Consider the following 26,400-nt stretch of genomic DNA (forward strand, 5'->3'; position numbering starts at 1 on the left):
CCTGGTCTCGGTACGGGTGAGGGATTGTTCTCTAGGCCTGGACAGAATTGCACACAACGAGCGAAAGTGAGGGTAAAAAGGGAGTCGATGTAACTTGGACGAGACTCAGGAGTGGATCAGGATTACCGCCGCCTCCGCGCGCTTGTGGAGAATTCCGCAGCATCACGTACTCCGTTACTTCTGTCTCTCTCTCTTTCTTATGTTCAACCATACTAACACTTTCTACTCTATCATCATGGACACTAAACCTCTCAAACCCGTTCCACCGCCGAAATGGGTCGTGGACTTGAATTCCCCCATGCCACTTCCTTCCAAATCCAAAACCAGTATTCCCGACCCTCCAGGCTTTGCCAGTCGCAAAGAAGGCAGAAACGTACGTGGTTATCGCTTCTTTCCAGCTGCGTCCATCTCTACATCTATTGTATATGACATATCTTCTAACCCGGCCATGAAATAGCGAACTCAGCAGCAGGCAGCACCGACGTCTTCCGCACCCAAACCCGTTGAAACCGACACACTTAAGCTGAAAAAGGCATGGGAGATCGCTCTTGCGCCCTCAAAACAGATCCCGATGAACGCAATCATGATGTATATGTCCGGAAACAGTCTCCAGATCTTCAGTATCATGATGGTGTTTATGCTCTTCAAGACACCCATCCAAGGAATTATAAACACCAACATGGCATTTGCCAAGTTTGACACGGAAGGAACAAGAGGAAAGCTTCTTGCAGTCAAGGCGGTGTATGTCTTGATGCAACTGGTATTGTTGGGACTGGGGGTGTGGAAGGTGAATGCGATGGGTCTTCTACCGTACGTGCTCCGGATTCCATTCATACCTCTCTGCGTTTGAGGTGTCGCTCTGCGAATTGCTAATATGTTTGTAATACAATAGAACGACGAGGTCGGACTGGCTAGCTTGGGAGTCGGAGCGACAACCGCTGGAACGAACTTATTTTGCGTTTGAATCATGAGGAACGCTGCTTGGGAATGACAGGGGGGCATATAAAAAGAAATAGTGAGAACAGTTGATCTAATAGTGATACTTATTCAGGTTCTATTCTTCACTAGATTTAAGAATGTGAGCATGTATGAAATATGCAAGGTAGCTTTTATCTCGCAAATCTACTGGAGCTATTGGATACAATTTCGGTGAATAAAAATACCATGTGCAGAAGTGGCCCCTATCGAGGAATATCCTTCTGTCTGAGTCCGACAGAATATAGTGGTCGATAATATCATCTCGCAGGTGCCTTTATTTCACGCCTGTAATTGACTGGATGTCCATGGGCATACGCCCATGATCATGGGTCCTAGAAGGGCTATAGAACACTTTCTTGTGGAATATGAAAACCCACCGACGTGATTTTGATTATTTCCGAGCCTTCACGGCCTCGCGACAAGCAGTAAAGAATATCTGACAGAACTCCCGCACATCTGCATATGTGTTATATAGAGGTGCCGGCGCAACCCTAATAACATCTGGCTTTCTCTCATCGATAACGACTCCATTTTTCTCGAAAACCTCCAATACATGGTCCAGAAGACCGGGCTGTAGTCTCAGACTGAGCTGTGCACCGCGCTGGGCAGAGTCCGACGGGGTGATAATGGTAAAGGGCTTCTCCTCCGGCGGTGTGTTAAGAGGATATGTCAGGAGCAGATACTCAAGGTAACCCGTGAGACTCAGAGACTTTTGGCGGATTTTCGCCATTGACGTTCTGTTGAAAATCTCAAGAGATGCCACTACTGCATTCATGTCCAACACAGATGGATTCGACACTTGATATCCTGCCGCACCGGGCTGGGGTAGAAAGTCTGCCAAAGTCAGACTGATCCTCGCTCACAAGATCCCAGTTCAATGGCTGCTTGTATAAGACGATAGAGCTTACTGTTGTTCATGAGGAACCGGGTTTTCTTGTCGCCTCCCCACCAGCCGGAGAACCGGGGCTGAAACGGTTCACCACCAGGGCTAGCTTTGTCCATGTCTACTCTTCCATGTCTCTCATGGACAAACATTGCCGCCATTCCTCCGGGTCCACTGTTGAGGTATTTATAAGTACACCAGGCTGCAAAGTCCACGTTCCAATCGTGTAGTTGCAAATCAACGTTTCCTGCTGCGTGGGCACAATCCCAACCTACAGTGATACCTTTAGATTGAGCATGGGCAGTAATCCTTTTTATATCGAAATACTGGCCAGTGTAGAATTGGATAGCCGAAAGGAGCAGGACAGCCGTGCTGGATGCGTTCGCATCAATCACCTGGAGTATGTGCTCCGTGGTCAGGGTAGGTCGGGCAGTGTCTTTTGGCTCGATGAGAACCAATGCGTCCTTGGGGTCCAGATTATGATGCTTTATTTGGGATTCAACTGCATACTACATACCAAGCATTAGTACGTGACTCTCATTCCTTCAATGAGAAAGGTGGACCTGAGAAGCCTACATGATCACTTGGGAAGGCTTTGCCTTCGATAATGACCTTATACCTGTCCCGAGTGGGCCTGTAAAAGCTTGCCATTAACAGGTGCAGATTGGCTGTCAGGGTACCCATGACCGCGACCTCGCTCTGGAGTGCACCAACGATTGGAGCCATAAGTTTTGCCCCGGCCTCATCCACATCAACAAACGGGGGAAGCAACTGATCATCATGAGGTGTAAAATGCCCCGTTACGCCTTTGATTGCCCAGGTTCGCAGGTAATGCTCGATATATTTCCGTATGCTGCGAGGCTGCACCCCGAGCGAGTTACCACACAGATAGATACATCGTGGATCGGAAGAGTCATCGGATTCTAGGCACTACTTTGTCAGCGAATGTACTACAGTAGGAGGCCATAAGAGATCTCACTCACTGTCATTAACAGCCAACGATAGTCTCTTCAGATCCGGTTTGGAGGGGATGATAAACTCATCTCTGAATTGACGCAGAGGATCCCGTGCATCGAGGGCTTCTGCATATTCCTTGGTGAAGGCCCTAATATCGTCCTGGTAGGGAAGTGGAGGTCTCTTCATGCCATCTTGAGGTATTAATTGAAAAGCCATGTTGCCGACTGGACCGTTCAAGTGCACACTGATGTAATCCCCAGGAAGTAGTTCAACTCAATGAGTTGCGCTATTGAGGTCCCACCGTGCCGAGAATAGAATAGAATGATGGCTTGGATCTGGGCAGGAACAAGCGGACGGAATTGCAGTGTAGTATACCACATGGAAATTGGACTTTCTCTAGTACGTTGGCTTTTTACGTATGTTAGCAGAAGTCCGGCAATGATATACCGGGACTGCAGCGTTATTATGCATATGCAAAAGCTACTCACCGTAATTTACGTGGTAGTCACTAGATATCTAATGAAACCCACTTACCATCGGAGAATATATATCTCAGTCCGACCGCTACACGTGATTACCAGGCACCGCAGGGTAGGAAACCCGTAGTATTGAGTATATGTATAACTCAGCCAGCAGGTTGAGCAGCAATAACACTTTAAAAACCAAAATTATACCATGGATATTGCAAATCGAACAAAACCAAACCCACGTAGTTCTTCCCCGCCATTGATTCTGCCGCTGCTTTCCGACACCTATCAACCAATGGCGTCATGCGCAAACACTCTGACTAACAATTGACATATAAAGTTAACTAATCCAAACCATAATTGCTAGAAAGAGCCCAGACTTCCCGATCTTTCCTCAGACAATCGTTCCTGAAAGAAAGAAGTGGCCTGGTGGAAATATGTCTTGCCCGATACTATCCTCTACTGCCCGACGGTTATCGCGACCTCGTCGGACGGTGATCTCTGCCTTCTCGTCCTCAAGACCGGTTACGAGCTTGTCCTCATCCTTTTGCGACTCGCTGTTATTTCCTGCGCGGCTCCAATCGAAAACGACTCAGACTCCTAGGGACACACTCGCATCCAGTTCTGCATCACTTTTCTGCGCTCCCTCCCAACGTCGTGTCTTTTCATCTTCGCCTATCCGACGGGCCACCAAAACTACCCTGAACCCAAGAACCGGCGAAGACGGAAATACGCTGATGGTCAATATATCTCCTCGTGCTGCAGAGGTAGGTCAATATTCTTTTTTCGATCCCTTATACCAAGTTCTGCGAGGAGCGATGGCTGTAGTTTACTGGCTTGCTGGCGGGAGTTTCGGGCAATGACATCGGTTGACCTCGGAAGAGCGGCAACTCGAAGGGTTGCGCCTATAAAGGTCCCGACGAGAAAGAAACAAATACATACGACCACAGGGTGTGGAAAACAGGGCTTCCCGTCCGCTCAGCCGTACTTAAGCCACACGCCGGCCGGTTAGTAGTTGGGTGGGTGACCACCAGCGAATCCCGGCTGTTGTATGTCTTTTTTCCCTTTTTTTTTTTTTTTTTTTTGATTTTTGATGTTATAGTTATTATTGTCTATTTTTCTGTCTAAAACTATTTGGAACAGCGTCTCCGAGAAATTACCGACCCGTCATCCTCTCCGTCGCCGACCAAGGAAGAGAATCCCTACCATCACCTCCGAATCACGGTGACCAGCGGAGGCTGCCATGGGTTTCAATATATGATGTCGCTTGAGGCTGCTTCGAAGATTGACCCGGAAGACGATACAGTATTTGAGGCTGAGTACTCGCATGAAGAGGTCGCAGCTTCGGGAGCTGGCGAGGCCAAGGTGGTCATGGATGAACCTTCGTTGGAGCTTTTGTCTGGAAGCACGGTGGACTATACGATGGAACTGATCGGGAGCCAGTTCAAGATTATTGATAACCCGCGAGCAACCAGTAACTGTGGCTGTGGGACCAGCTTCGATGTCAGTGATTAGATTGACGATGGGCTTGGTCTTGACGCATCGTCTCCCTGTCATTATGCCCCAACCTGTGTATCATAGTTGCATGTTAGTACAGATAGAATAATGCCTACATAGTTATACCCCGCTTTTCAACGATTGACTCCATCGACAGAGTTTTAGTGATAAATGTCATCATCTATTTCATCATGCGAAACTCTACCACGGTGTCCTCTCTCTCCTTTAGATCCCTTTGTGCTGATCAACACAGTCAGACATGCCGAGTAACACAACAACTAAACCAGGAAGTACAAGCAATGAATACGCCTCCAACAAGCCTCGAGATTTGTTTTGAAACCAAGCCGAACCCGTGACCCGAGCAGGCCTAAGTTTGGGTAACCTGGAGAGGAAAAAAATAATAAAAAAAGGAGATAAGAAAAGAAAAATAACATGAACAGGGAAACAACATATGAACGTAAAGAAAGGCAAAATGAGAAGACACCATGATTTTGCGGGGCAGTTAGAGAGTTTTCGTGTACGTAGATAATCAACACAGATTCTCTTTTCAACAATACTAGTTATCGTGGCCCTTCCACGTATCGTCTTTCAATCTGCACATCCAGTCCTCCTTTCAACGGCTTGATACCTCTGTGTCCGACGGCTCCCGCTCGGGAAACCAAGATGGTCTGTGTATAGTCATGACGTATCTCATTTTCGATCCCTTGCGCACAATTTTCAAGAATATGCAGCTGGGACAGTTTAGTAGACACGGGCAAGGTTTCTCAGATACCAATCCACCAGGCGTCGTCCGGCTTTGGTCTCGCTGACGTGAATCAGGTCGTTCTCGAGAGCATAATCCAGGTCGTTGGCATTGACCGGCTCGCCCTCCAAAAGGCCACCCTCAACCCAGCGCACCTGTCGGCTACGTTGCTTGTTCACCAACAGCCAAGAGCGGAGCTTCTCGGGCTCGACCTCCAGGAACCCAGCAAGCTTCTTCAGATCCATAGTCGTGTAGAGCTTCAGGTATGAGCGGATGGTAGGGTTGTACAGAGTGTTCTTGACCTCGTCCATGAAGATAGCCGTGTGGTGATCGACCGGATCCACGTTGACAGACGGGTTGTCGAAGTCAGGAGGAGTGGGGTTGATGAACTTGGGGCAGGCGGAGCGGAAGAGCTCCTCGAAGAGAGGAAGGGCATCGGGACCGCCGTGCTGAAGACGGTTGAGCTGCTCGCCGTACTTTTCACGCAGAGCGGAGTGGATGGTGTCATCGAGACGGGTGGGGTGGAGGGCGACACAGATGGCGATCAGGGCGTACATCTGGTCGTTCTTCTTGGCGATGGCATCGTAGCTGTTGCCACCCTTCTGGAAGTTCTTGGTCCGGGAAACATACACCAGGATGTGGCTAAACATGCGGATGGCGTCGCCGTACCGGCGCATCATCATGTACGAGAAACCCACATAGTAATAGGTGGTAAAGTGAGCGGCCATGACACGGGCGAACATAGCCTTCTTGTTCATCTCAATATCGTCGAGGGTCTTGAGGGCCAGACTGAAGTCACCCAGCAGGCAGTGGACACGCAACAGCCCAATGATCGAAAAGTACCCCAACATCTTGTAGAGTGGGCGAGAGCCATATTCTCCAGCAAAAGCCACGGGGTCCTCGCCACGCTTGATGGCAGCCAATTGCTCGTTGATCTGCGATCGTTGGATGAGAGAATAAAGGACATTGAGCACAGAGTAGCAACCCCACGTATTCGGGTTCTCGCGGAGAAGCTGTGCCTCTTCCTCGTTGGAGCCGCTGCGCGCGACCCGGTTACGGTAGCGGCAGAACGACTCGAACTGGTAGATAAACTCGTCGATCACATCCCAGGCCCAGTAGTACTATATAACAGAGAAAGAGGACCGATTAGTACCGTGTGACAAAAAGCAAAAAAAAGCGAAACTCGTCGCCCACATCACCGATGACATTTTGGGTACCCCCCCCCCAAGGTTTGGAAAGTTGCATTCCCGTAGAGAAGTAGACAAAAGGAAGGGAAACATACAGAAGGAACCTCCAATTCCACAGGTCCATCCGAGTTCAAGATGTAATGGAAAAGACTGCAGTAGTTGTCGTAGCTTGCGAACTTAGTCTCCAGCGTAGCCTGGTATTCAAGCGGGGTGGCAGCAGCAGCGAGCTGAGCCTGGAGATCTTGCGTCTGAGAGCCAGCTCCAAGTGATGTTGTCCTGTCCAGATCACTCATGCCATCATCGAAGTTGACTTGCTCGCGGTAGTCATTGACGAGCGCTTCCTCCTCCACATCGGACTCGTCGCCCAAGTTGGGATGCGCGTTGGCGCGCTCTTCGTAGGACATGTTGAGAAGAAAAAAGGTCCGCGGAGACGGTGCAAAGTATCAAGCAAGCGGTCGATGGGGTTAGTGAGAGGGGGGCAGAGCGCGTCGTCTGGAGTAGCTACTCGGCGTCGGCGTGTGGGATTTCAATAGTTTCGGCGTCGAATTTTGAGGGTTTTCGCTTGGACGGTTTGTGCTTATCTTATCAGCGCATAAGAGCGACGGATGAGTCAGCTATACAGATATGCTGATGTAATCGGATGTTTTCTTGAGGAACGAAGCACGCAAGTATCATTCATTCTCTATCAACAATTCTGAGTAATTTCGAGCTGTCTGCTACCTGAGCACTCGGGTAATTGAACATATAGCCTACATATGGGTTGGAATCTCTAGACATCTAGTTGTATTCCTGATGCTTTGGTTCCTTGGCCATAATACTCAAATCCACATGTCCATAGTAGACCTTTATCCACCTGACCTTGAACCTGACCTTGAACCTGACCTACTTAGGATGCTGCATAAATGAGAAAATTTCGACTCCCTGTAGTTTATTGAAGGATGTAGAATATGGAGCGTAGGGAGGCTTCTAGAGTGGGCTCAGAGTAGAATCGCCTCACAATGGAACTCAGAAGCGGATACAAGAATAGGATGTTACAGTCTAAGAATTGTTATTTATTATTTATTTCTGTCATCTTTCATTATTTTAAGTACAAGAAGTAGGCCCCAGGCTATACTCTTGCAGCGACCCAGCAGCTATCTAAGTATCCATAAGCGAAACTGCTGGTGGGTATGTACTAGGAGCAGGTAAAAAACCAGGGGCACAGTAAAAGTTACAAGAATGTAAATTGGGCTTAACCAGAGACTCAGGACCTGCAATTTCCTTGCCTACACGCGACAGAAGACTCCATGGCATACCATCAAATTTGCTGTCGAAGATGTATGCTGATCTTCCCTAGGGAAGAATTGAGGTGCTGGTATTGACCGGAAAACGTATCCACGGGCACTGGTTGGCCGACAGCTCCTTTTAGGTGCCCCCAAAGTTAGAAGGCGCTCTACGGAGTTAGTATCCATGGAAAGACCTCGTTGTTAACCTATACTCCCTCTTCTTTTGCCACCCTGCCTATCTCTTGTCTTGACATGTTCTCCCTGGAATCTCGATCAACCCAGAGTTCACTGGCATAGAAAACCGATCCTGGACTTCGCTCCAGTCTAATTGCCGACAATCTCTTTCATTTTCTGCATACAGGTCACAGAGAGAACGTAGGGATTTCTGCTGTTCTGGCAGACATGACAGGTGACCAACCATGCTGGCTCAGATTCTAACCAATCGTGTTTTCAATTCATAATGATGTTTTGATAACCGGTCTTCTAGTATCGCTGACAGTTTATCGATGACGCCGACCCCCGGTACTCCTTCGAGCGACACATCCTTCTCGCCGTTTACTTCACGCGGAACCGAACGTCCCTTGCTATAGCCACAGATGAATTGGTTCAATCTATTAGACGCGTTAGCATACACTTGACAGCGGAGTTTTGTTGAGTAGGAATCGGGGTATATTTACCGCGGTAACTCAGGTCACAGCCATTGAGAGGATTCTAATTCTCTATGATCGAGCACCGCACTGGCCTCTAATGGCAATAGAATTTTCAATTCCCTAGCCGTCTCTTCAATATTACGCACCATATCTCGGGCCTGGGGGAGCCTTTTGCTAAAGGCGATCAGAAACCGCAATGAATCTATAAACGACTCTTGGAACTCTTCGTGCTCTAAGGCAACTAGCATGGCAAGGGCACTGTCATTGGTGGGCTCGAGCATCTGCCGTGGTATATGTCGAAGCCCATAGGAGGCATGCTGAACACGAAGGCATCGAGTGATTTGGTTAGCTGATTGAAGCTGGGTTGACCGAACTTGCCCAATCTCGGATGAATGCGACGACCTTCCGTATTTTTCGTGTCTCAAAAAGAATCTGGACAATACGATTATTGTGTGGTGGTATTTTATGCTACAGCCGCTGTTAATATCCTTCTTTCCTCGGCAATTAGTACCCAGGTTCATTCTTACTGCAAGAACAGAACCTGTGGGATCTGCTCCTCGTCCACCTGCAAGAAATCTGGTAGTCTTTCCAGCCACGACCCTAGGCGGATATACAACTTGTTCGCCGCTGTCCACATGTCGTCAATCCCTAAGTCCAGTGACTTATCAAACAACAAATCTTGGATCTCCACAATTATTTCAATTAGCTCTGTCATTTGCACCATAACGGAACGGAGTAAAGCGGGCTTCTTGGCATATTCTGTTTTGTTTGAGCTGGGATATGGTGCCCACTCAACGTCGACATCAAATTTTTCCCTCATAAATAGTCTAAATCGCGGGCGTTCAAGGTTTGCAACCTTACTCAATTCCAAGGACATCTGCCTGCAACGACTTGATTAGAGGGGTTCATGAGCGTATGACACAAATTGCGTACGAGTTCAGAGCAAAGATCCCCCAAGCCGTTGTAATCCCGGCATATTGAACATTAATATGTGTCTTCTTCCACTCTTGATGGCCAGTCCTTGGGACTTGGAACATCCCAAAATCTTGTGAAAGCTGCACAGCTTGCCTCAGCATTAACCAGCTTGCGTGATCCTTTGCTTGGAACTTTAAGCTGTATACCGTCAGCCCGGGTGATGTTATGTGTTAAGTGTACATACACACAGCTCATAACAGTCACAGCTTGAATATTGGTCAACGACACCTGCCCATCTTCGGCTTTCCACAGCCTCTCAGCCTCGCTATAGAAATGTTTGCCTTTTGAGGTTACGTCATCTGGGGTTGCGAAGACTTCGGGGAAGTCAGAGTAGGCCTTTTCTGTCAGATATTTTTATGATCAGAGTGGGAAACTGGAGACACCATACACTTGCCATAGCGAGGAGACTGTTGACGAGCAGAGGAGTGCAAAATTCTGAGCTTGTGTCGCATTTGTTCATATGTTCAAGGAACATATTTTGATCAATAATTTGTGACAGAGGGTGGTCCCATGTGAAGTATAAAGAGACCAAATGTGAAACAAGATGATTGTCAACAGTGATTCTTGTCCAGGGTTTGGCCGGGACTTGGAACAGTGGCATATCACAAAGCTTCTCCAATGCTATCCGGGAGTGGGCATCTGCTGACAGTCGTTCTTGTTGCACGATGGCATCCTCTGCACTGCTTATGCCTTTAAGACTTTCTGATCTCACGTCACTTCTATCTATGGCTGGTGCGTCTATAACGGAGGCGACGTCATTTAAGGAGGGACTGTTCCTTATGGTATGTAAAATGTGATGGAGCTTTTCTTCTGTGGATGATCTGATCGACTCCAGCAGAGATTTCAGCAAACTTCGGTAGTACTCCAACTCTCCAAGTGTTCGTTTGGCGGCGACTTTACGTCTCAGGTCGAGGGTTTCATCGAATATACATTCCGCTTCGGTGTTCTGACATGCCTTGCAAGGTGACGGACGCCCAGTACACTGTTATGCCAAAGAGAAATAGTTAGTGGCTGAATACGACAAAGGCAAAGACGAAAAAAGTCTCCGAACTTTAGGGTTCATCTTGGCCTATCTGAATACTGGATCTCTCTCCCCCCCCCTTCTCTCTCTCTCTTGAACTCCCTGCTTCTTCTCATCGGGTACCACGAAAATGCATTACCTTTCTCTTTGCTTGCTTACAAGGTAGGCATGCAGTGGAGTTTTTTCTGGGTTTCGTTATGGGTGCTGGATGCGTAACGGGGCCTCGTGGGCACGGAGCGAGCGTTGGAAGAGTCCTGTCCTGATCTTCCGAGGTCATCTTGAAAGGGCCACGTCTATTTTTTGAAAGATATGACTTCCTACTATTCCATGTGACTTGTCTGGACCCTCACGTCGCATATGTGTGTGTTTTGATGAGATGCGGGAAGAAACCATCGGATAGTCTGGCGTTACTGTCTCGAGTTGACATTCGAAGGCGCTGCTTGCAAAAACCACACCGATAACACTGGAAGCTAGAGCATCTGTTCCCCTTGGACTCGCGTTTTGCAAAGGCCTAGTGTCTTGCGAGATGGCAGTAATGTGCGAAGGTATAGACAGCAGCCATCTGACCTTTCTTTCTGTGAGTATGTCACGTGACAAGCTTCAGTGGTTGGTGGTTGATGTGAAGCGTCTCTGGCGGAAGCCAACAAGCAAAATTACCTAGACATGAAGTTGCTAAGCGGATGCTGCAACAGTGACAGTGAGGGAGCCACCAAGAAGTTATTGAATTTATAGGAAGGGGAGAAGGAAAGAAGAAAACATTCGGAAAAGGGGGGGGAAGAACCGTCCGATAGCGATCGATTGGATGATTCAAGGGCAGTAAATTGATCGGTAAAATTAGGTAAGGATCGGGTTGAAACCTCTACTAACGTATATATGGAGGCAATTTGAGTGGTGAATTCAGGCGAGAAAGACGAACATCAGAACCGATTCTTTGAAGCCAGAGCGGGATTATTAACGAACGGGGTTAAACAAGACGCGATGCAATTCAGCTGTTCACTCAAGTCAATTCACGGATCAATCCCAGGGCATATAGGATACAGCCTTCCAATGCGCACCTGTTCCGGAACTAACGGCGAGGCTGCACCCACTTTCTGCTCCATTTGCTAGGAGCTTAAGATGGTACCTGTCATGCACCGAACAAGCTCGAAAAACGAGCTAATTTTCGAAAATTCAGGACCCTTGCGTTTTCACCATTGGCATTACAAAATGCTGAGACAACCCTTGGGAGGCATCGAGCCGTCTGCCATCGGTGGGCGTCCTATAAGCATCCGGGACTAACATTGATTTGGACCGACCAGAAAGCAGCAGAAACCGGCCCAGTGCCACTTTAGACTACTTGGCAGGTATGCTGGGTGGATACAAATGTGAAATACATGTGGGTGTCAATTTTTCATGACGAGGCCGATGGCAATTCTTCGGTGCATATGTGCTACTCAGCTCAGCAAACAATGATTCCGGGGGGTTGGATGGTCCCTAATCGCTAGCGACCTAACCCGGCCAAGGAAGAAGTGGTTCGATCGTAGAGAGACAATGACCCATGGGGCCTCAACGAGCTATGAGAAATACAATAGGCGGAAGAGACTACCGACCGGTAATCCACTCGGAATGTATAAGTTTTGAGGTCTATTCGGCTCTACTCTGTATCTACCCCAATATGGCGGTTGAATCTCATTATCGCCACGGGCGGTGGTTGATTAGGCCTGGAGATACAGAGAGGCCTTGGACATATGGTAGTACAAGTATAGAGGAGGTTACGTCGTGATTCCTGACAGGTGAGTGGCAAAAGGGATGATAAGCCCATGACGAGCACACCTTAGCACTGGAACATCGCAGTCCACCGTCCCATTCTCTAGTCCTATCTGGGCCTGAGAATTTATCTCGGGCTGTAGATCATGATGGTTTCGTTGGACGATGACTGTTTACTGAAAGTCACATGATACGACGGTCCTCTGGTAGGCACTGACTGGATCACATTTTATCATGTGCCTGGAGGTGACTTCCATCCAATTAGACCCTTTTCGGATTTCAGAGCTCTGCGACGAGAAGATCGACGTCATACAGTACCTCTAGGTGGGCGCTGCACTAGCTAATGCATCTGGAACCTTCTGTGTACTCCGTACGACGATGGGTTTCTTTCTCTGGCCACTTGCATCTTCCTATCCAGTGCCACTGGAGCCCTGTTTAATCTAACCGAAATCTAGCATGCGAGTGTAGCTGCCCTATATAAACCCTATGTGAATTGAATATCTTGACTGCCGATGACGATCTGGGGTTACTTAGAATGGGAACATTAATTCTGAGTCGTTCCAGCTTCTTTAGACTCTGCAATCCAGGGAAGATCTACCAGCCAGTTCTTGCAAGATTTATTAGCACGGGTCAGACTATCAGACCTAGATAAGGAAGCCTGAGAATGGCTGATATCATCTTATATAAGCTTATTTCATGCGTTGGAGTGGATTATGACGAACGTTACGGGTACTTAGCAATATAATCCTTGTTTCCAATACATCTATGCCTCGAGGAGCAAATCTTGGCTCTACTTAATACAATACGGGGTAGTTATCAATGTGGGAATTAATTGGTGTCTGCTTTGGATCTAGCATTTTCATACTTTTTCGGTTTCCCCCCTTCCCCCTCTTATTGTCTGTCTACAAGCAACTGGATATACTTGAAGAGTCAAGATTGGATATACGGCGATGTCTTGGACTAACTTGACCAGACAAAGACAAAAGGGGGGTCATTTGTATTTCTTTCAATATCCATGATTCCAATTTTTTATGGGGTTGCTTAGAATTCCCCGAACATTAATTCTGAGTCGTTCCAGCTTCTTTAGACTCTGCAATCCAGGGAATATCTACCGGCAACACTCCCTGTCTGAAAATACTGGATGATTGAGAGGAGTGGACATGAACGTGACATATTGAAAGAATGAGTATGACACCAGGGCATATTCTGCGCCTGGCATTGTCCAGAAATGATGCCTTTGAATGCAAACCGTCTGTAGAGGCGATTTCCGACATCGGGAACATAGCCGCATCTACCCGGCCGTCGTGCAGATTGATGGACGTAACGGTTAAAGTCGGTGTCGGACTGATAGGAGGGGCAGAAGGCGGTGGGGGATAGGACGAGATTGATCTGCGAGGGTCAAAGAGGCGATACCAAAGCGGCAGAAAAAGACCATAGACGCTGTCATGCAAAGGGCGTGCTTTGTCCACCTATTACATATCTCCATTCGCTCGAATTTTGCAAAGCAATTGGATTCAGTCATCAATTGTTCGTGAGATATTGGCATCTGGCGGTTCGGATATCGATGGCAACATCCAAGCAATTATTTGGATCCGTGAAAAAAGTTTTCTTGTCCCCGCTAGTGCTCCATATTGGCGTCGCTCCGTAGTCGGTAGTAGTAATAGTAATATACGGGCAGCTGCAATCCTGAAATACGAATTTATCAATAGTCCCAATCGCCCATTTCAAAATTCTTAATGCGCTGGACTTGTGACCCAGTTCCGCTCCTTCCTAGCGCATCGCCATAGTGACTCATCCCTTTTGTCTCGGCTATAAACTCTTATATTTTCTCTGAAACACTCGAACTTTGCATCAGTTCAACTCATCATACCTATAACCGACTCCAACATGGGTTCCGTCGCGCCTACTCTGGGAGAGCTTGATGCCTCTGCGGTCAAGATCACCCGCTCGACAAATCTTCGCCCTGTTCCCGCGCCTGGCTCGCCAGAGGAATTGAGCCATTCCTACTGCACTGATCATATGGTCACTGCCCGATGGACTGTCGCTGGTGGTTGGGAGGCTCCCGAGATTAAGCCATATGGGGACTTGAGCATTCCTCCGACGGCCTCTTGCTTGCACTATGCCACCGAGTGTTTCGAGGGCATGAAGGTGTACCGGGGATATGATGGCAAACTGCGTCTGTTCCGGCCGGACCTCAACGGAGAGAGACTAGTCAATAGCTCTCTCAGAGCGACTCTACCCGGTTTCAAATTCGAAGTGCTCAAGCATCTGATCGCCAAATTATTACAGATCGATGGACCCCGTATGTATTCCCCCACCTCTCTTTCGGTCCAGCATTCAGTTAGTTGGCTGACGCGCAATGTCGGTAGGTTGGCTCCCTAAGAATAGACCCGGAGAGTTTTTGTACCTTCGTCCTACCGTGATTGGCAGCGGCCCGCATCTGGGTATTCAGACTCCCAAGGAAGCTCTTCTCTTCATCGTTGCGGTGCCATGGCCCGATCCTTCCAAGAAGATTCCTGAGGATGGCTCTAAGCCCGGACTGAAACTTCTTGCTTCGCAACCTGACACAGTCCGTGCCTGGCCCGGTGGTTTTGGTTACGCAAAACTGGGAGCCAACTATGGCCCTTCGTTGGCTACTCACGGCAAAGCCCAAAGTCTTGGGTTCGATCAGGTTCTGTGGCTGTTCGGCGAGGACCGTCAGGTGACCGAGGCGGGTGCCAGCAATTTCTTCATTGTCTGGGAAAACAAGGGAACGGGAAAACTGGAACTTGTGACGGCTCCGTTGGAGAACCAGCTCATCCTCCCTGGTATCACCCGCCGCAGTGTTCTTGAACTGGCTCGCACGCAGTTGGTCAAGTCCTCTGGATCTCTTGCCCCGGTCGAGGTTATCGAGAAGACGTTCACCATCGGCGATATTGAAAAGGCCTGGAAAGAAGGACGTATTGTGGAGGCATTCGTCTGTGGCACCGCTGTAAGCATTCTCCCCAAACCATTTTCTTCGTCGTTATGGTGACACTGACGGTGCTGACCCAAACCTTTTTACTAGTATTTCGTTTCTCCCGTCAAGATCATCGGAAATGGTGATGTTCGCATGGATATGGTGGGAACTGGTGCCCACCGTGCGGGATATGCCGCGCTGATTAAGTCCTGGCTTGAGGATATCATGTACGGCAAGGATGGCAAGGAGAATCACGAATGGAGCTATGTCATCGAGGGCGAGGTTGAGAAATAAACATGGTTAATGAAAAGGCAGCTCTCCGTGTAAAACAAGGGCAGTATCTGACGTGATTTATCCACATTGTATATAGATAGGCATTTTATTTTAGCAGTCAGTAGAATTATAGAACTTCCTGACTATTTATTTCTTTGGTTCCGCCGTTTTTGGTGCACGAAAGAGAGTTTCTGCAAGGAAGTATGGAGGAAGTGAAGGTGAAGGGAGGGGAGAAGAGTTACCTTGACAAATTGCATGGCTGGCTGCATGAACTATTGAGCAGGCTGTCCTCATCTATCCTACGAGCCCAATAAAATCCAGGATCAAATAAGCCTCGGCTACTCGACAGAAACCTGAAATATATTACTTCTGGGCATGTAATGTTTAATATTTACCTATCTCCTCTCCCTCTTCACCCAGTTCTACCACAACTGGCGCATACTCTCCCATTTCGTCGTCCTCGTCGCCCTCGTTCGTGTCCATCTCGACCTGCTCTCCATCCTCCAACTGAAGCATGCCACGCTGGACAATCACCCCGCGGTTGAGCTCCCAGTCATATTCGTCTTTAACCCATTTCTCGAGCTTCTCGAATTCGTCCTTCACTTGTGAATGGTTTTCGCCGACCACCTCAAATAATGATTTCCTGAACCTAACCAATAGTTTCCGTAGGAAATCTCCCCCTTCTTCTCCATCGAGGTCGAACAGCCCGCCCTCCACATCATCGCATCGCTGAAGCTGCAGCAAAAGCAACCTGAGGACATCTCTCATAAATAATTCTCGCTCCTTGATTGCAATCCGACACGTTAAGATTAATTCCAGCAACCTTTTCCATTGTTGCAGACAGGAATAGTTCATCAGGGTTAGGATCATGAGGAACGTAAATTGCAGCTCCCCCAGCACCTGTGTCTCTCCAATGCGCTCAGTAGCCTCCCTCAAACTATCCTGGCTTGTACTAGCCTGATGTACCAATTCCCCTAGTGCCCATGATCGATCTTGAGCGGCTTCGGTCCTTTCGCGTCCAATAGCCCCTTCCCTCCATGTTATTTTAAGGTTAATAGGAAGAAAGGAGAACTCGGAATCTTGTTCTGCAATAGCCCTTCCGAGACCATCGGTCGCTTCTGTGGAGTCATTAATGCCTGGAATATCATCGTCATCTCTCTTTGCTGTACTAGCAGAGGTGACCATCCATCGAAGCCGGTCATCGACATCCAAATCGGGGTCCCCGATGATTCGCGTTAGAAGCGCAGGGGTAAGTCTGTCCGTCAGATCCTGCCAGTCTTTTCTGCTATTTTCTTCGTTTTCTTCATCGTCCTCGTCTTGTACCGGTACCGGGTTCTCTGGCGTACGCTTTGATAGCGAAGATGGGGGTACGCGACTGCGGTATTGGAACAATCCACCTCGTTGCCAAATAGCGGACAAGTTTGCTTTATATCGCATTGCATCCTGTATATCCGAGTCGCTATTACCAAAAAATGGTATAAGTGTCTCCGTATTAGAATCCCATTTCCAAACGATGATCTCGGATCCGGTATTTCCGCGCGTCGTGCTGACCATAGCTTTTTCATCGCCGAGCCTGCCAGCAGCATTGATGTCGCCGACGAAGAACCATGCACCACATCTCAGAGACAAACTCTCGGTTGTCCCTGTGTACAGAAAATGCCATCCGGCAGGTAGATCTCGAATACCATGGAAATTCGGTGTGGAGGTGAAAGTAATGAGGTCGATGCCAACGAGTGTCTTCGGTGGAAGATGGGGCAAAAGAATGGTATGAGAAGGCGAAATAGAGGCCATCATACTCGTGGATGAAGAATTATTGATTATGGTCCTTGTTCATACCAGGTATGCGTAGCCCGAGAGAACTTTTAATCCTTTGAAATTCAGGCCAATTCATTTGCATTTGCTATATGTCGGGGTCATGTGTATCGAAATGGGAATTTCGGACTGACGTCAACTCAGGACGAGGTTCACCAAGACTGCTAGTGACATGAATTAAAATGGGACTGAGAAAATAAATAAATTAATTTTCTATGAGGGCTATATGCCGTGCTTAAATATATAAGGAATCACTGCTCTAAAGAACATTGGAAGTGTCGCGGATCACATTATTGTGGCGGGGAAACTTGTGACTTCTGTCGTTGAGCTTATCGTTCCCGATCAAAAAAAAAAAAAAAAAAAAAAAATCAATGCACCCTTAAACTACTGCTCCTATTTTGGTCTTTTAACAAATTTTTGCTTCCTTTATGCTTACCACTACCAATTTACAAGGTTGTCACTATGAATACCTATAGAATATCTAAATTATAGGTTTCTACGTTGAAGACATTGCACCGTTCCAGTTTGAGTTACATTGACCTGCGTAGCTGCCACAGTTGCCACAAACTACAGAATCCCAAACCAGAGAACCGTTTTAGATATGAAAAAATTGAAGACCAGGCGATAAATGCCGTTCTCCACGTTTATTCCATCCACTTTCGCAGGGCGAGAACCCTGCCGGTAGCTTCCATTCCAACATGGCAAAACGCTCGCAAAGTTTGGAATGAAAGACATACCCGCACATATCTACAGACGGCGACCACGGCGACCACCCTTGCGACGCGTAGAGTCGGAAGGGGTGGGGGTGACGTCCTCGATTCTGCCAATTCTCATGCCAGAACGGGCCAGAGCACGGAGGGCGGACTGAGCACCGGGGCCGGGGGTCTTGGTGCCGTTACCTGCAAACAAGCCTGATTAGCCATCTGATCGGATAACATTTCCATGGAAGATATTCATTTTTACATACCACCAGTGGCACGGATCTTGATGTGCAGAGCGTTGATGCCGAGCTCCTTGCAGCGGGCAGCAACGTCCTGAGCGGCCAACATGGCAGCATAGGGAGAAGACTCGTCACGGTCAGCCTTGACCTTCATACCACCGGTGACACGGCAGATGGTTTCGCGACCACTGTACTCCAATCATTAGCAAACTGACTTTGATTGCAACTCGTAGATCCGATATTCAAACATCGATTTCAATTGGAAATCTGCATGGATTGAACCATCGTAATCACCACCAATAAAAAGGTATATTTAAACGAACCTGAGATCGGTAACGTGGACGAAGGTATCGTTGAAAGAGGCAAAGATACGGGCAACGCCGAAAACGAGCTTGCCTACAAACCATCCATATTAGACATGCGCATATAGCGAGATTTGGGCTGTTTCTTACCATCTCCGGCCAGAGGGCCGAGAGTGACGTTCTCTTTAGCAGGGGCGGCGGTCTTGTTCTTGGGAGCCATTTTGTGATGTGCTGTCGTGGAATGGAATATGGGAAGGAGAAAGAAGAGCCTGGCACGCCGTTTGGAGGATAGAAAATGGTGGGTGTGTGCCCTACCGGCAGTTTGGCGGTCTCTGATTGGCTCTGCATTGATTTTCGGGCGGGCCCAAGCGAGTTGGAGCCTGAGGCAGTCGGCGAGTCAGTCGGCCCGAGAAGCGGTGAGCTGGACTTTTCAACGGCTATTTAAATTTTCTCTTTGTTTTCCCCAAGTTCCTCCCCCCGGTTTACTCTCAAGGAAACGAGGGATTATCATCTTCAGTGTCCGTGGTTGGGTCCTGTCGTGTATCCTGCTGGACTATCACTTTATTCTGGTTGTAATCTAGTGCATAGCCATCTTTCCCTAACTGTCGCAAGATTTTAGGTCAACATGGGCATCACCAAGGAAACCGCCATGATTGGCATCATAGGCATGGGTGACATGGGCAAGATGTATGCCCAATTACTAAGCCAAGCAGGGTGGAGGTAATATCTCACTCTTTCTCTTGCATCGTTGCCAATTTGTTTTGGAATGCTGTCTTTATCACTCATAGGTAAGATTCATCCCTTCTGTTGTTTACCTATTTTATCATTTGGAGGATGACTTGAGTGCATTTGGCTCGAGCATGGTCTGGGAATAGCTTTCATATCATTCTGGTGTGGTTGTGACCCCTGGGCTGTCAATGATGTAAAAAACTCGCTACCTTACTTTTCTTTGTCTGAAAACCAAATAAACTATTCGCATGAATCACTTTAAATGCTTGCTGTCTTGTGATCACCGGCTAACTTCGCAAGTTTCAGGGCTTCCATTATATTTTTTGATTGTCTACCTGACAGGTTTGGTTTGGCCTTCTACTAACTACAGTTGTCTTTAAAGGATTAATGCTTGTGACAAGCCCGATAGCTTTGAGAACTTGAAAAAGAATTCGATTCTCAAGTACGTTGTTTGTGCTCACAGCTCGTGCTGTTTTTAAAACTCATCGTATATATAGCAAGGTGTTACTATCTATCCGAATGGACACCTGGTATCAAGGATTAGCGATTTCATTATTTACAGTGTAGAGGCCGGTGTTATTGATAAGGTAGTGGCAGAATATGGCCCATGTATGTTGTTGTCAAAACCAAAGGCTACCGCCGCTTTCCTCCAAACGGTGGCTGACTCATGGAAAAAAAAACGAAAAGCTACCAAGGTCGGTGCTATTGTTGGCGGCCAAACGTCCTGCAAGGCTCCCGAGTTGTCCGCGTTCGATAGGCATCTTCCCTCGGATGTAGAAATTGTATCTTGCCATTCACTCCATGGCCCTAAAGTCAACCCCAAAGGACAACCACTGGTATGCTGTGTGTTGAGCAGTGGTGGTTGGCATAGGAATAACATATTGTTTTGTTCCAGGTCTTGATACAGCATCGGGCATCGGACGAGAGTCTCCGATTCGTGGAAGAGGTACTTTCGTGCTTTAACTCCAAGTACGTCTATCTTACCGGCGAAATGCATGATCGCATCACAGCAGATACCCAGGCAGTTACGCACGCGGCGTTCCTTAGCATGGGAACTGCATGGCACGCAAACAAACAGTTCCCCTGGGAGATCTCCCGCTGGGTGGGAGGAATCGAGAACGTCAAAATCAACATCACCTTGCGCATATACTCGAACAAATGGCATGTTTATGCGGGTCTAGCGATCCTCAACCCGGCCGCGAAGGAACAGATCCGCCAGTATGCCGAATCTGTGACCGAGCTGTACAAGCTGATGATTGAGGGACGCCGGGAGGAACTCAAACGCCGTGTCCGATCAGCAGGCGATGCTGTTTTCCAGGCAGGCACCGAAGGTCAGGATCTGTTACTGAAAGATGAGGTTTTGGACCAGTTCTCTCTATCGAATCGGCCGCGTGAGGAGACTCCACCGAACAACCACCTGAGTCTGTTAGCCATTGTTGACTGCTGGTCTAAATTGGGAATCGTCCCATACGACCATATTATCTGTTCCACGCCTGTGGGTGAACCTAGCTGAAACCTATGCGACTGCTGCCAGCACTTTGCTTACCGGTGTGCTTCTTACAATCTAGCTCTTCCGTTTGTGGCTCGGTGTCACAGAGTACCTTTTCCGCAATCCGGACCTTCTCGAAGAGGCATGTGATACCGCGATTGACGACAGCACATTCCGATCCGATGATCTAGAATTCACCTTTGCAGCCCGGGTAAGCAATTAATTAATCTATCAAGCAGCTCTAAATATATACATGCACAGCTGGCGCACAGAAAACTAACAAAATATATGTAACTCCTAGGCTTGGTCTGACTGTGTTTCATTTGGCAATTTCGAGTCTTATCGTGACCGGTTTGAGAGGATCCAGTCTTACTTTGCTCCTCGGTTCCCCGAAGCCGTCAAGGTCGGCAACGAGATGATGAAGACGATCCTTGAAAAGACTACTGCCCCTACTACAGGACAGTCCTAAGATGGAAATCAGAGTCATTATGACTAGATGATTACTTGTTGGATGCATTTTCTTAAAAAAAAAACGAAGGTCACTCCTAGATCGGGAAGGCGTTCAATGACTCAGCGGTGGACTTATGGGTTATCTTTTTATTATGTTTCCAGTCTTTATCTTCTTTCGGATTTATGGTCACTGTTTTTGGGTTCACTAGGATGGAATAATAGATTTGCATTGTCACTCCTATGGTTAGTACATAGTTCCGTAACACTGTTGGTTGCCTATGCCTACGGTAAGGGGAACCAAGCAAATAGGCCAATGCCCAGCCTTAGAGTATAGGAAATCTAAAATTTAAGTCAACCAGGATAATATCCACATATTCGTGGACATGTTCGATGTACTTTGGAAGTGTAGATGGAATATGGCACATCTCCGTACGGCATGGTACCGAACGGCAAGGGCCGGGCCGGCACTAAAAATAGAACTAAAAATTTGGAGAAAGACAGCTAGAGAAGAGGAGAGGGCTCTCGTGCCGAGTTAACTTGGAGTCTGCGAAAATCATGACAGCCCTGTATGCTTGTGCCATGCTTCTGTCTGTCTTTGGGCATGGGTCTCGGGATTGATGGCAGCAATTGCCTTCCAAGCTAGGACCGAATCTCTCCCAGTCAGCTTCACTCAGCGCAGAAATAATAGGTACACAGTACGGAGGACATAGATGAATGGGCTGACACGTTTAACCTGCATATACACCGTACAGCATACATAGTTGACTTGCAGTTGTAATGTTGACCATTAAATTTATTTCCCATTGGCATTAAGCAACCGACCGAAATTCGGGCTCTTCACGAGGGAATCCAGTCAAAGCCATCTATAATAGTCGGCGGGATTTTGCCATGTTTGCATTTCCTGGTATATTGGCTGAACCTCCCAATCTCCAGTGTAAGCATCTCAATATCTTATTCACAATGGATGATGCGGTTCGCCCCAGCAAGGCGGCCTTTGACCAAATCCGCTGCGAGAGTTATAAAATATGGTTCTCCTATCTTAATAATATTGTCAATACTACACCGTTTTATGGAATGCTCTAACGTACGCGGTCACCTACTCCTGACATCACCTGACGCCTGACTTTCATCTGTACACTGACTTTTAGTTAGATTATGAAAGACTCTAACACCACTAATATGAACTCAATCGAAGCAGCTCTTGAAGAGTTAAAATCCTCGAAGCCAGAAGATAAGGTTAATTATGCAAAGTTAAAAGAAACCAAGGGGTTAGCCCTTTAACGTTCAACGCCCTAGGCTCCACCGCGGCGTATAGGAGTCTCACGACGTCCAGTATTAAAATCAACGAATTCTCAATAACCAGCAGTTAAAAACACTGATTAAATAGATCAATAACCTTACCAAACGTGGCCTGCCACCATCTCAATCAATGTTGCGCAGTTATGCAAAGACAATTACTAGAAATATGCCTGGAAAATGCTGGCCGAAACCGTTTCTTAGAGAAATATTAAGGTATCCTTATTTTTTGCTATGCAGGCGGGATTAATTCTCCACCCAAGTCTGCTGGCGTTATACAGTTTGTCCTGTTATATCGCAGGCCTATTAATGGGCTGCCATATGAGCAGAAAAGACATAGCTTTATCCAATACTTGATCTTACTTTGAACACTTTTGATAATTTGGTTCTATAATGCAGTGTCTTCATATGTTCCTTGTGCTTCATCCAGGATAACCACATTGCCGACGGCAAAAAAATGCTGTACCTTTTCTACGCTTGGGTACTTGCGTCTAAGAATCCGAGCGAAATTCACCCAAGGATCCTCGCCATTGAGGCCATCAAGATTTTGTTTCCACACCGGAAGCGAAAATACTGTCCTTCCATTCTGGCGATAACAGTCCCTTAACAAAAGTGAGCGCACCGACTTTCCACTTGCTGGTGTGCCGCGTATGTGAACAATATTTTCTAAGTCCAGAATTTCTGCAAGTCGTATCACTGTCTCATCTCGAGTGCATATGTTTGCGCGCAGGGTTGAGTTCTGGTAAATCCGATGCTAGTACTAGTGTTAGTTAACTATGACTATAATATAGTAGTTTAAGATGGGGGATCTTACCTCGGGTAACAGTAGATTGCTGTTGTACTTGTGGTGGTATAACAACAATATCAATATCTGGATCATTAGACTGAGAGAAGTCAGATAAAATCCGTCGGCGCGGATGTAGATGTACAGTCGCGCCCGAAATTGCCTTCCATATCTTGTATAGAGAGAGTTGTTTTCAAACCCTAACGTCCAAGACACACTAGCCTTAATCTGGTTAGTATCGTATTTAATGGCCTGTTTCGTGGTCCGGTATCATACGAAAAACGAGCATGTACCTGAGTAATGTATTGTTACGTATTGTTACGATTCTAAAAATATACGACGCCAACCATGACGTCGCCCCCAACTAAGACCGGGAACATACCAACTAGTGTTGGTGTAATGACAATACCGGCGAGCTCATTACGAAATCTTGAAATTTCAACTTTTTTATCGATTTCAATTACATTTCAAGGGGCTTATTTTGATTAGTCATTATATGCGGTGAGAGTATTGCAGCCAATAAGAGCCTATCCAGCCCAGATTCTGCCCAATTCTTTATCTTATCTAAAATGCCTAGTGTCACTGGTAGCAACCATTACCAATATATATATATTGACGGGGAGGATTTTAAACTAGTAATATTATCAACATCAGCATGGCTGAAGATTCTCCTGACAAGATCCATTACACCGAGATCGAGCTTCAGAAGTGCTTTGAAGTAGTAAGGGGCAGCACAAAGGTGACTGTACACCCACGTCCACACGTACGCTTTATTAATTTTGGCTAGGTCCCGCAAGTAAAATGCCTTGGGTGCTTCAAAGTTCGAGCGAAAAACACTACACGCCAGTGCGAGCACGTGAAGAAATGTAGCAGCGCGCAGGCTCTTATGGACCCCGAGAATACTCCTGGAAAGAGACAGAAACCATTAAGCTTCCCTACCTCTAAACCAAGTAGAAGTATTGATCGCTTACTAGCTCAGGTGTGTTTTACAGGAGGCAGGCCCTTTAGCCTTTTCGAGCAACAAGAGATGCAAGATCTTATTCATGCTCTAAATCCCGTATACCAAATCCCATCCCGCCATCGAATCGCTGATGACTTACTGGAGGAATCATATATCGAGATACAAGGGAAAGTTCGGAAGGAGCTACAGAGAAGTCAGTTTCTAAATATCTCTGTAGATGAGACAACAAATATACGTTCTCAACGGGTTATTGCTATGACTATTACAACACCCACAAAATCATGGTTTCTTCATCTACATGACATGGAAGATAAGACGCTTGATGCTGCTACAATTAGTGAATGGATTTTGGAAAGGCTCCATAATATTCTCTTGGAGCTTGATAAAGTTGTTGACTGGAAGAGGATTAATTCCATTTCAACGGATACCTGCTGTGTTATGAAGGCAGTATGGCAAATTTTGTCAGAGAAACCAGAGCTTAAGCATGCCTTTATGATTCCCTGTGACTCTCATGGTCTACAGCTGATTATGAAGGATATTCTTGATCCTAATGCTTCTAAGATCCCTAAAGTAAAAGGGGTTTTAAATCAGCTCTTGAAGTTGTGGTGTTCTTTCACCAATCTCCTCTTGAATATGCAAGGCTGCAAGCAAAGCAGATTGAGAAATGGGGCCATCGAAAGGCTTTAATTGCAGCAGTTATTACCCGATGGGGTACTCAATATGGCATGCTTACTTCTCTTTATGATTGCCAGGAAGCAGTTTGTGAGTGGGCTCTTATTACTCCTGCTGCTTCTACCATAAAAGGGAAAGAGGTGATTAGAACAACTAAATCTCATGCCTTTTGGTGGGAGCTAAAGGAGTTAATAAAAATCCTTAAGCCTCTGCATATTGCTCAGAAGGAATCTGAGGCCCAAAATTCATCAATCATGGAGGTAACGCAGCGGTGGTTAACCCTCCATGAGACTCTGCGGACGCTTGCTGCTCAGACATCCTTTAAAGATGATTTTTATTCTTATCTAGATGGCACTGGTTGGCAGACTCGAATGCTACGTCAACTAGAGCCACTTCACTGGGTAGCGTATCATCTTGATCCAGCAAGAGTTCCTGGCAAACTTGATGAGAGCGCACGACGCCATATTGAAGGTGCTTTACGACCACTTCAAAGCGAAGATGGAAGATCTACTGCATGGCATGAATTTCTGGCATTCCGGCAAAGAACAGGTGCTTTTATAATTCCTCTTGTTGGGAAGCAAGAACACCAGCTCTCTTTTGGCTTGAGGCAGTAAGTTAAAGCTATATGCTATTAAGCAAGATACTTACCTATATTAATTTAGGCAGAATTTGCTCCTACTCTTGCTCCTTTTGCTCGCCGTCTGTGTAATACTGTTGCTAATTCTGCTGCAGCTGAGAGAGCATTTTCACAGATGAATCTGCAGCATACAAAGATCCGGAATCGGCTTGAATCTCACCGAGTTGAGAAGCTACTTTATATACAGATTAACAAACGACAATTTCGTGCAGACTCGCCACCTACCGTTACCCAAGAGATGCTTCTTGAGGAGGAAGATCAGGAGATAGAAAGAATACTGCAGCGTAAGCAGGTGCAGGACTATCTATTAGAGGTGCTTGATACTTCAGACTCTGAGGAGGATATTCCACCGGACCCTGTGCCGAACCCAGTACCAAATCCAGCACCAGAACCAGCGTCGAATCCAGCACTTATTGCAGTATTAAGTTCTGCATTAAATTCAGCTTCAACTGCAACAAACCCGGCACTTGTTTCTGCATTAAATTCAAGACTGAATTCCGTGTTAAATTCAGCCTCAAGTCCCCCAGCTTTCGAATTCGCATACTGAGACAAAATCTGTACCAAATCCCCTTTTAACATGTCCCAGGCCTTCAGCTTCTATCAGAACGGGCGAAATCCATGGTATTGAAATAAGTAGTGGTACTGGTAGCGGAGTAAAGCGTCAGTCTGAATGGTCTCATGGGGTGGCGGACCATTATCAACAACCTACTCAACAGCAGAGGATCGGAGCTTCTGGTAACAAAGCACAT

At 47.0% G+C, this 26,400-nt stretch overlaps 9 protein-coding genes across 9 annotated transcripts; 4 read left to right on the forward strand and 5 right to left on the reverse strand.

Moving 5' to 3' along the window:
- Positions 1-235: 235 nt before the first annotated feature.
- On the forward strand, positions 236-971 carry ATNIH1004_003237 (ER membrane protein complex subunit 4; the record flags this gene model as incomplete). Its single annotated transcript, XM_033567916.1, has 3 exons — positions 236-373; positions 458-810; positions 893-971. 3 exons carry the CDS (start codon positions 236-238, stop codon positions 969-971), a joined length of 570 nt encoding a protein of 189 aa, XP_033429911.1.
- A 398-nt stretch (positions 972-1,369) lies between these two features.
- bna5-1 (kynureninase) lies at positions 1,370-3,034 on the reverse strand (the record flags this gene model as incomplete). Its single annotated transcript, XM_033567917.1, has 4 exons — positions 1,370-1,812; positions 1,887-2,370; positions 2,438-2,784; positions 2,845-3,034. 4 exons carry the CDS (start codon positions 3,032-3,034, stop codon positions 1,370-1,372), a joined length of 1,464 nt encoding a protein of 487 aa, XP_033429912.1.
- A 688-nt stretch (positions 3,035-3,722) lies between these two features.
- On the forward strand, positions 3,723-4,800 carry ATNIH1004_003239 (HesB/IscA family protein; the record flags this gene model as incomplete). Its single annotated transcript, XM_033567918.1, has 2 exons — positions 3,723-4,052; positions 4,429-4,800. The coding sequence occupies 2 exons, from the start codon at positions 3,723-3,725 to the stop codon at positions 4,798-4,800; spliced, it is 702 nt and encodes a 233-aa protein (XP_033429913.1).
- A 723-nt stretch (positions 4,801-5,523) lies between these two features.
- Positions 5,524-7,115, reverse strand: EIF3L (putative eukaryotic translation initiation factor 3 subunit EifCl; the record flags this gene model as incomplete). The annotated part of the gene is made up of 2 exons (XM_033567919.1): positions 5,524-6,645; positions 6,807-7,115. 2 exons carry the CDS (start codon positions 7,113-7,115, stop codon positions 5,524-5,526), a joined length of 1,431 nt encoding a protein of 476 aa, XP_033429914.1.
- Positions 7,116-8,667: 1,552 nt separating this feature from the next.
- Positions 8,668-10,664, reverse strand: ATNIH1004_003241 (putative C6 transcription factor; the record flags this gene model as incomplete). The annotated part of the gene is made up of 6 exons (XM_033567920.1): positions 8,668-9,094; positions 9,154-9,507; positions 9,560-9,739; positions 9,786-9,937; positions 9,990-10,583; positions 10,653-10,664. The coding sequence occupies 6 exons, from the start codon at positions 10,662-10,664 to the stop codon at positions 8,668-8,670; spliced, it is 1,719 nt and encodes a 572-aa protein (XP_033429915.1).
- Positions 10,665-14,255: 3,591 nt separating this feature from the next.
- Positions 14,256-15,600, forward strand: ATNIH1004_003242 (branched-chain amino acid aminotransferase, cytosolic; the record flags this gene model as incomplete). The annotated part of the gene is made up of 3 exons (XM_033567921.1): positions 14,256-14,670; positions 14,738-15,339; positions 15,415-15,600. The coding sequence occupies 3 exons, from the start codon at positions 14,256-14,258 to the stop codon at positions 15,598-15,600; spliced, it is 1,203 nt and encodes a 400-aa protein (XP_033429916.1).
- A 363-nt stretch (positions 15,601-15,963) lies between these two features.
- On the reverse strand, positions 15,964-17,373 carry ATNIH1004_003243 (AAR2 splicing factor family protein; the record flags this gene model as incomplete). The annotated part of the gene is made up of 1 exon (XM_033567922.1): positions 15,964-17,373. One exon carries the CDS (start codon positions 17,371-17,373, stop codon positions 15,964-15,966), a length of 1,410 nt encoding a protein of 469 aa, XP_033429917.1.
- A 765-nt stretch (positions 17,374-18,138) lies between these two features.
- RPS14 (40S ribosomal protein uS11) lies at positions 18,139-18,853 on the reverse strand (the record flags this gene model as incomplete). The annotated part of the gene is made up of 4 exons (XM_033567923.1): positions 18,139-18,290; positions 18,359-18,519; positions 18,655-18,727; positions 18,784-18,853. The coding sequence occupies 4 exons, from the start codon at positions 18,851-18,853 to the stop codon at positions 18,139-18,141; spliced, it is 456 nt and encodes a 151-aa protein (XP_033429918.1).
- A 405-nt stretch (positions 18,854-19,258) lies between these two features.
- Positions 19,259-21,320, forward strand: TYR1 (prephenate dehydrogenase (NADP(+)); the record flags this gene model as incomplete). The annotated part of the gene is made up of 6 exons (XM_033567924.1): positions 19,259-19,320; positions 19,745-19,804; positions 19,925-20,198; positions 20,258-20,857; positions 20,931-21,062; positions 21,153-21,320. 6 exons carry the CDS (start codon positions 19,259-19,261, stop codon positions 21,318-21,320), a joined length of 1,296 nt encoding a protein of 431 aa, XP_033429919.1.
- Between the last annotated feature and the right edge of the window lie 5,080 nt (positions 21,321-26,400).

The sequence above is a fragment of the Aspergillus tanneri genome (assembly GCF_003426965.1).
Source record: "Aspergillus tanneri strain NIH1004 chromosome Unknown AapTan_1_pilon_pilon_pilon, whole genome shotgun sequence".
In the NCBI taxonomy this organism is placed as follows: domain Eukaryota; kingdom Fungi; phylum Ascomycota; class Eurotiomycetes; order Eurotiales; family Aspergillaceae; genus Aspergillus; species Aspergillus tanneri.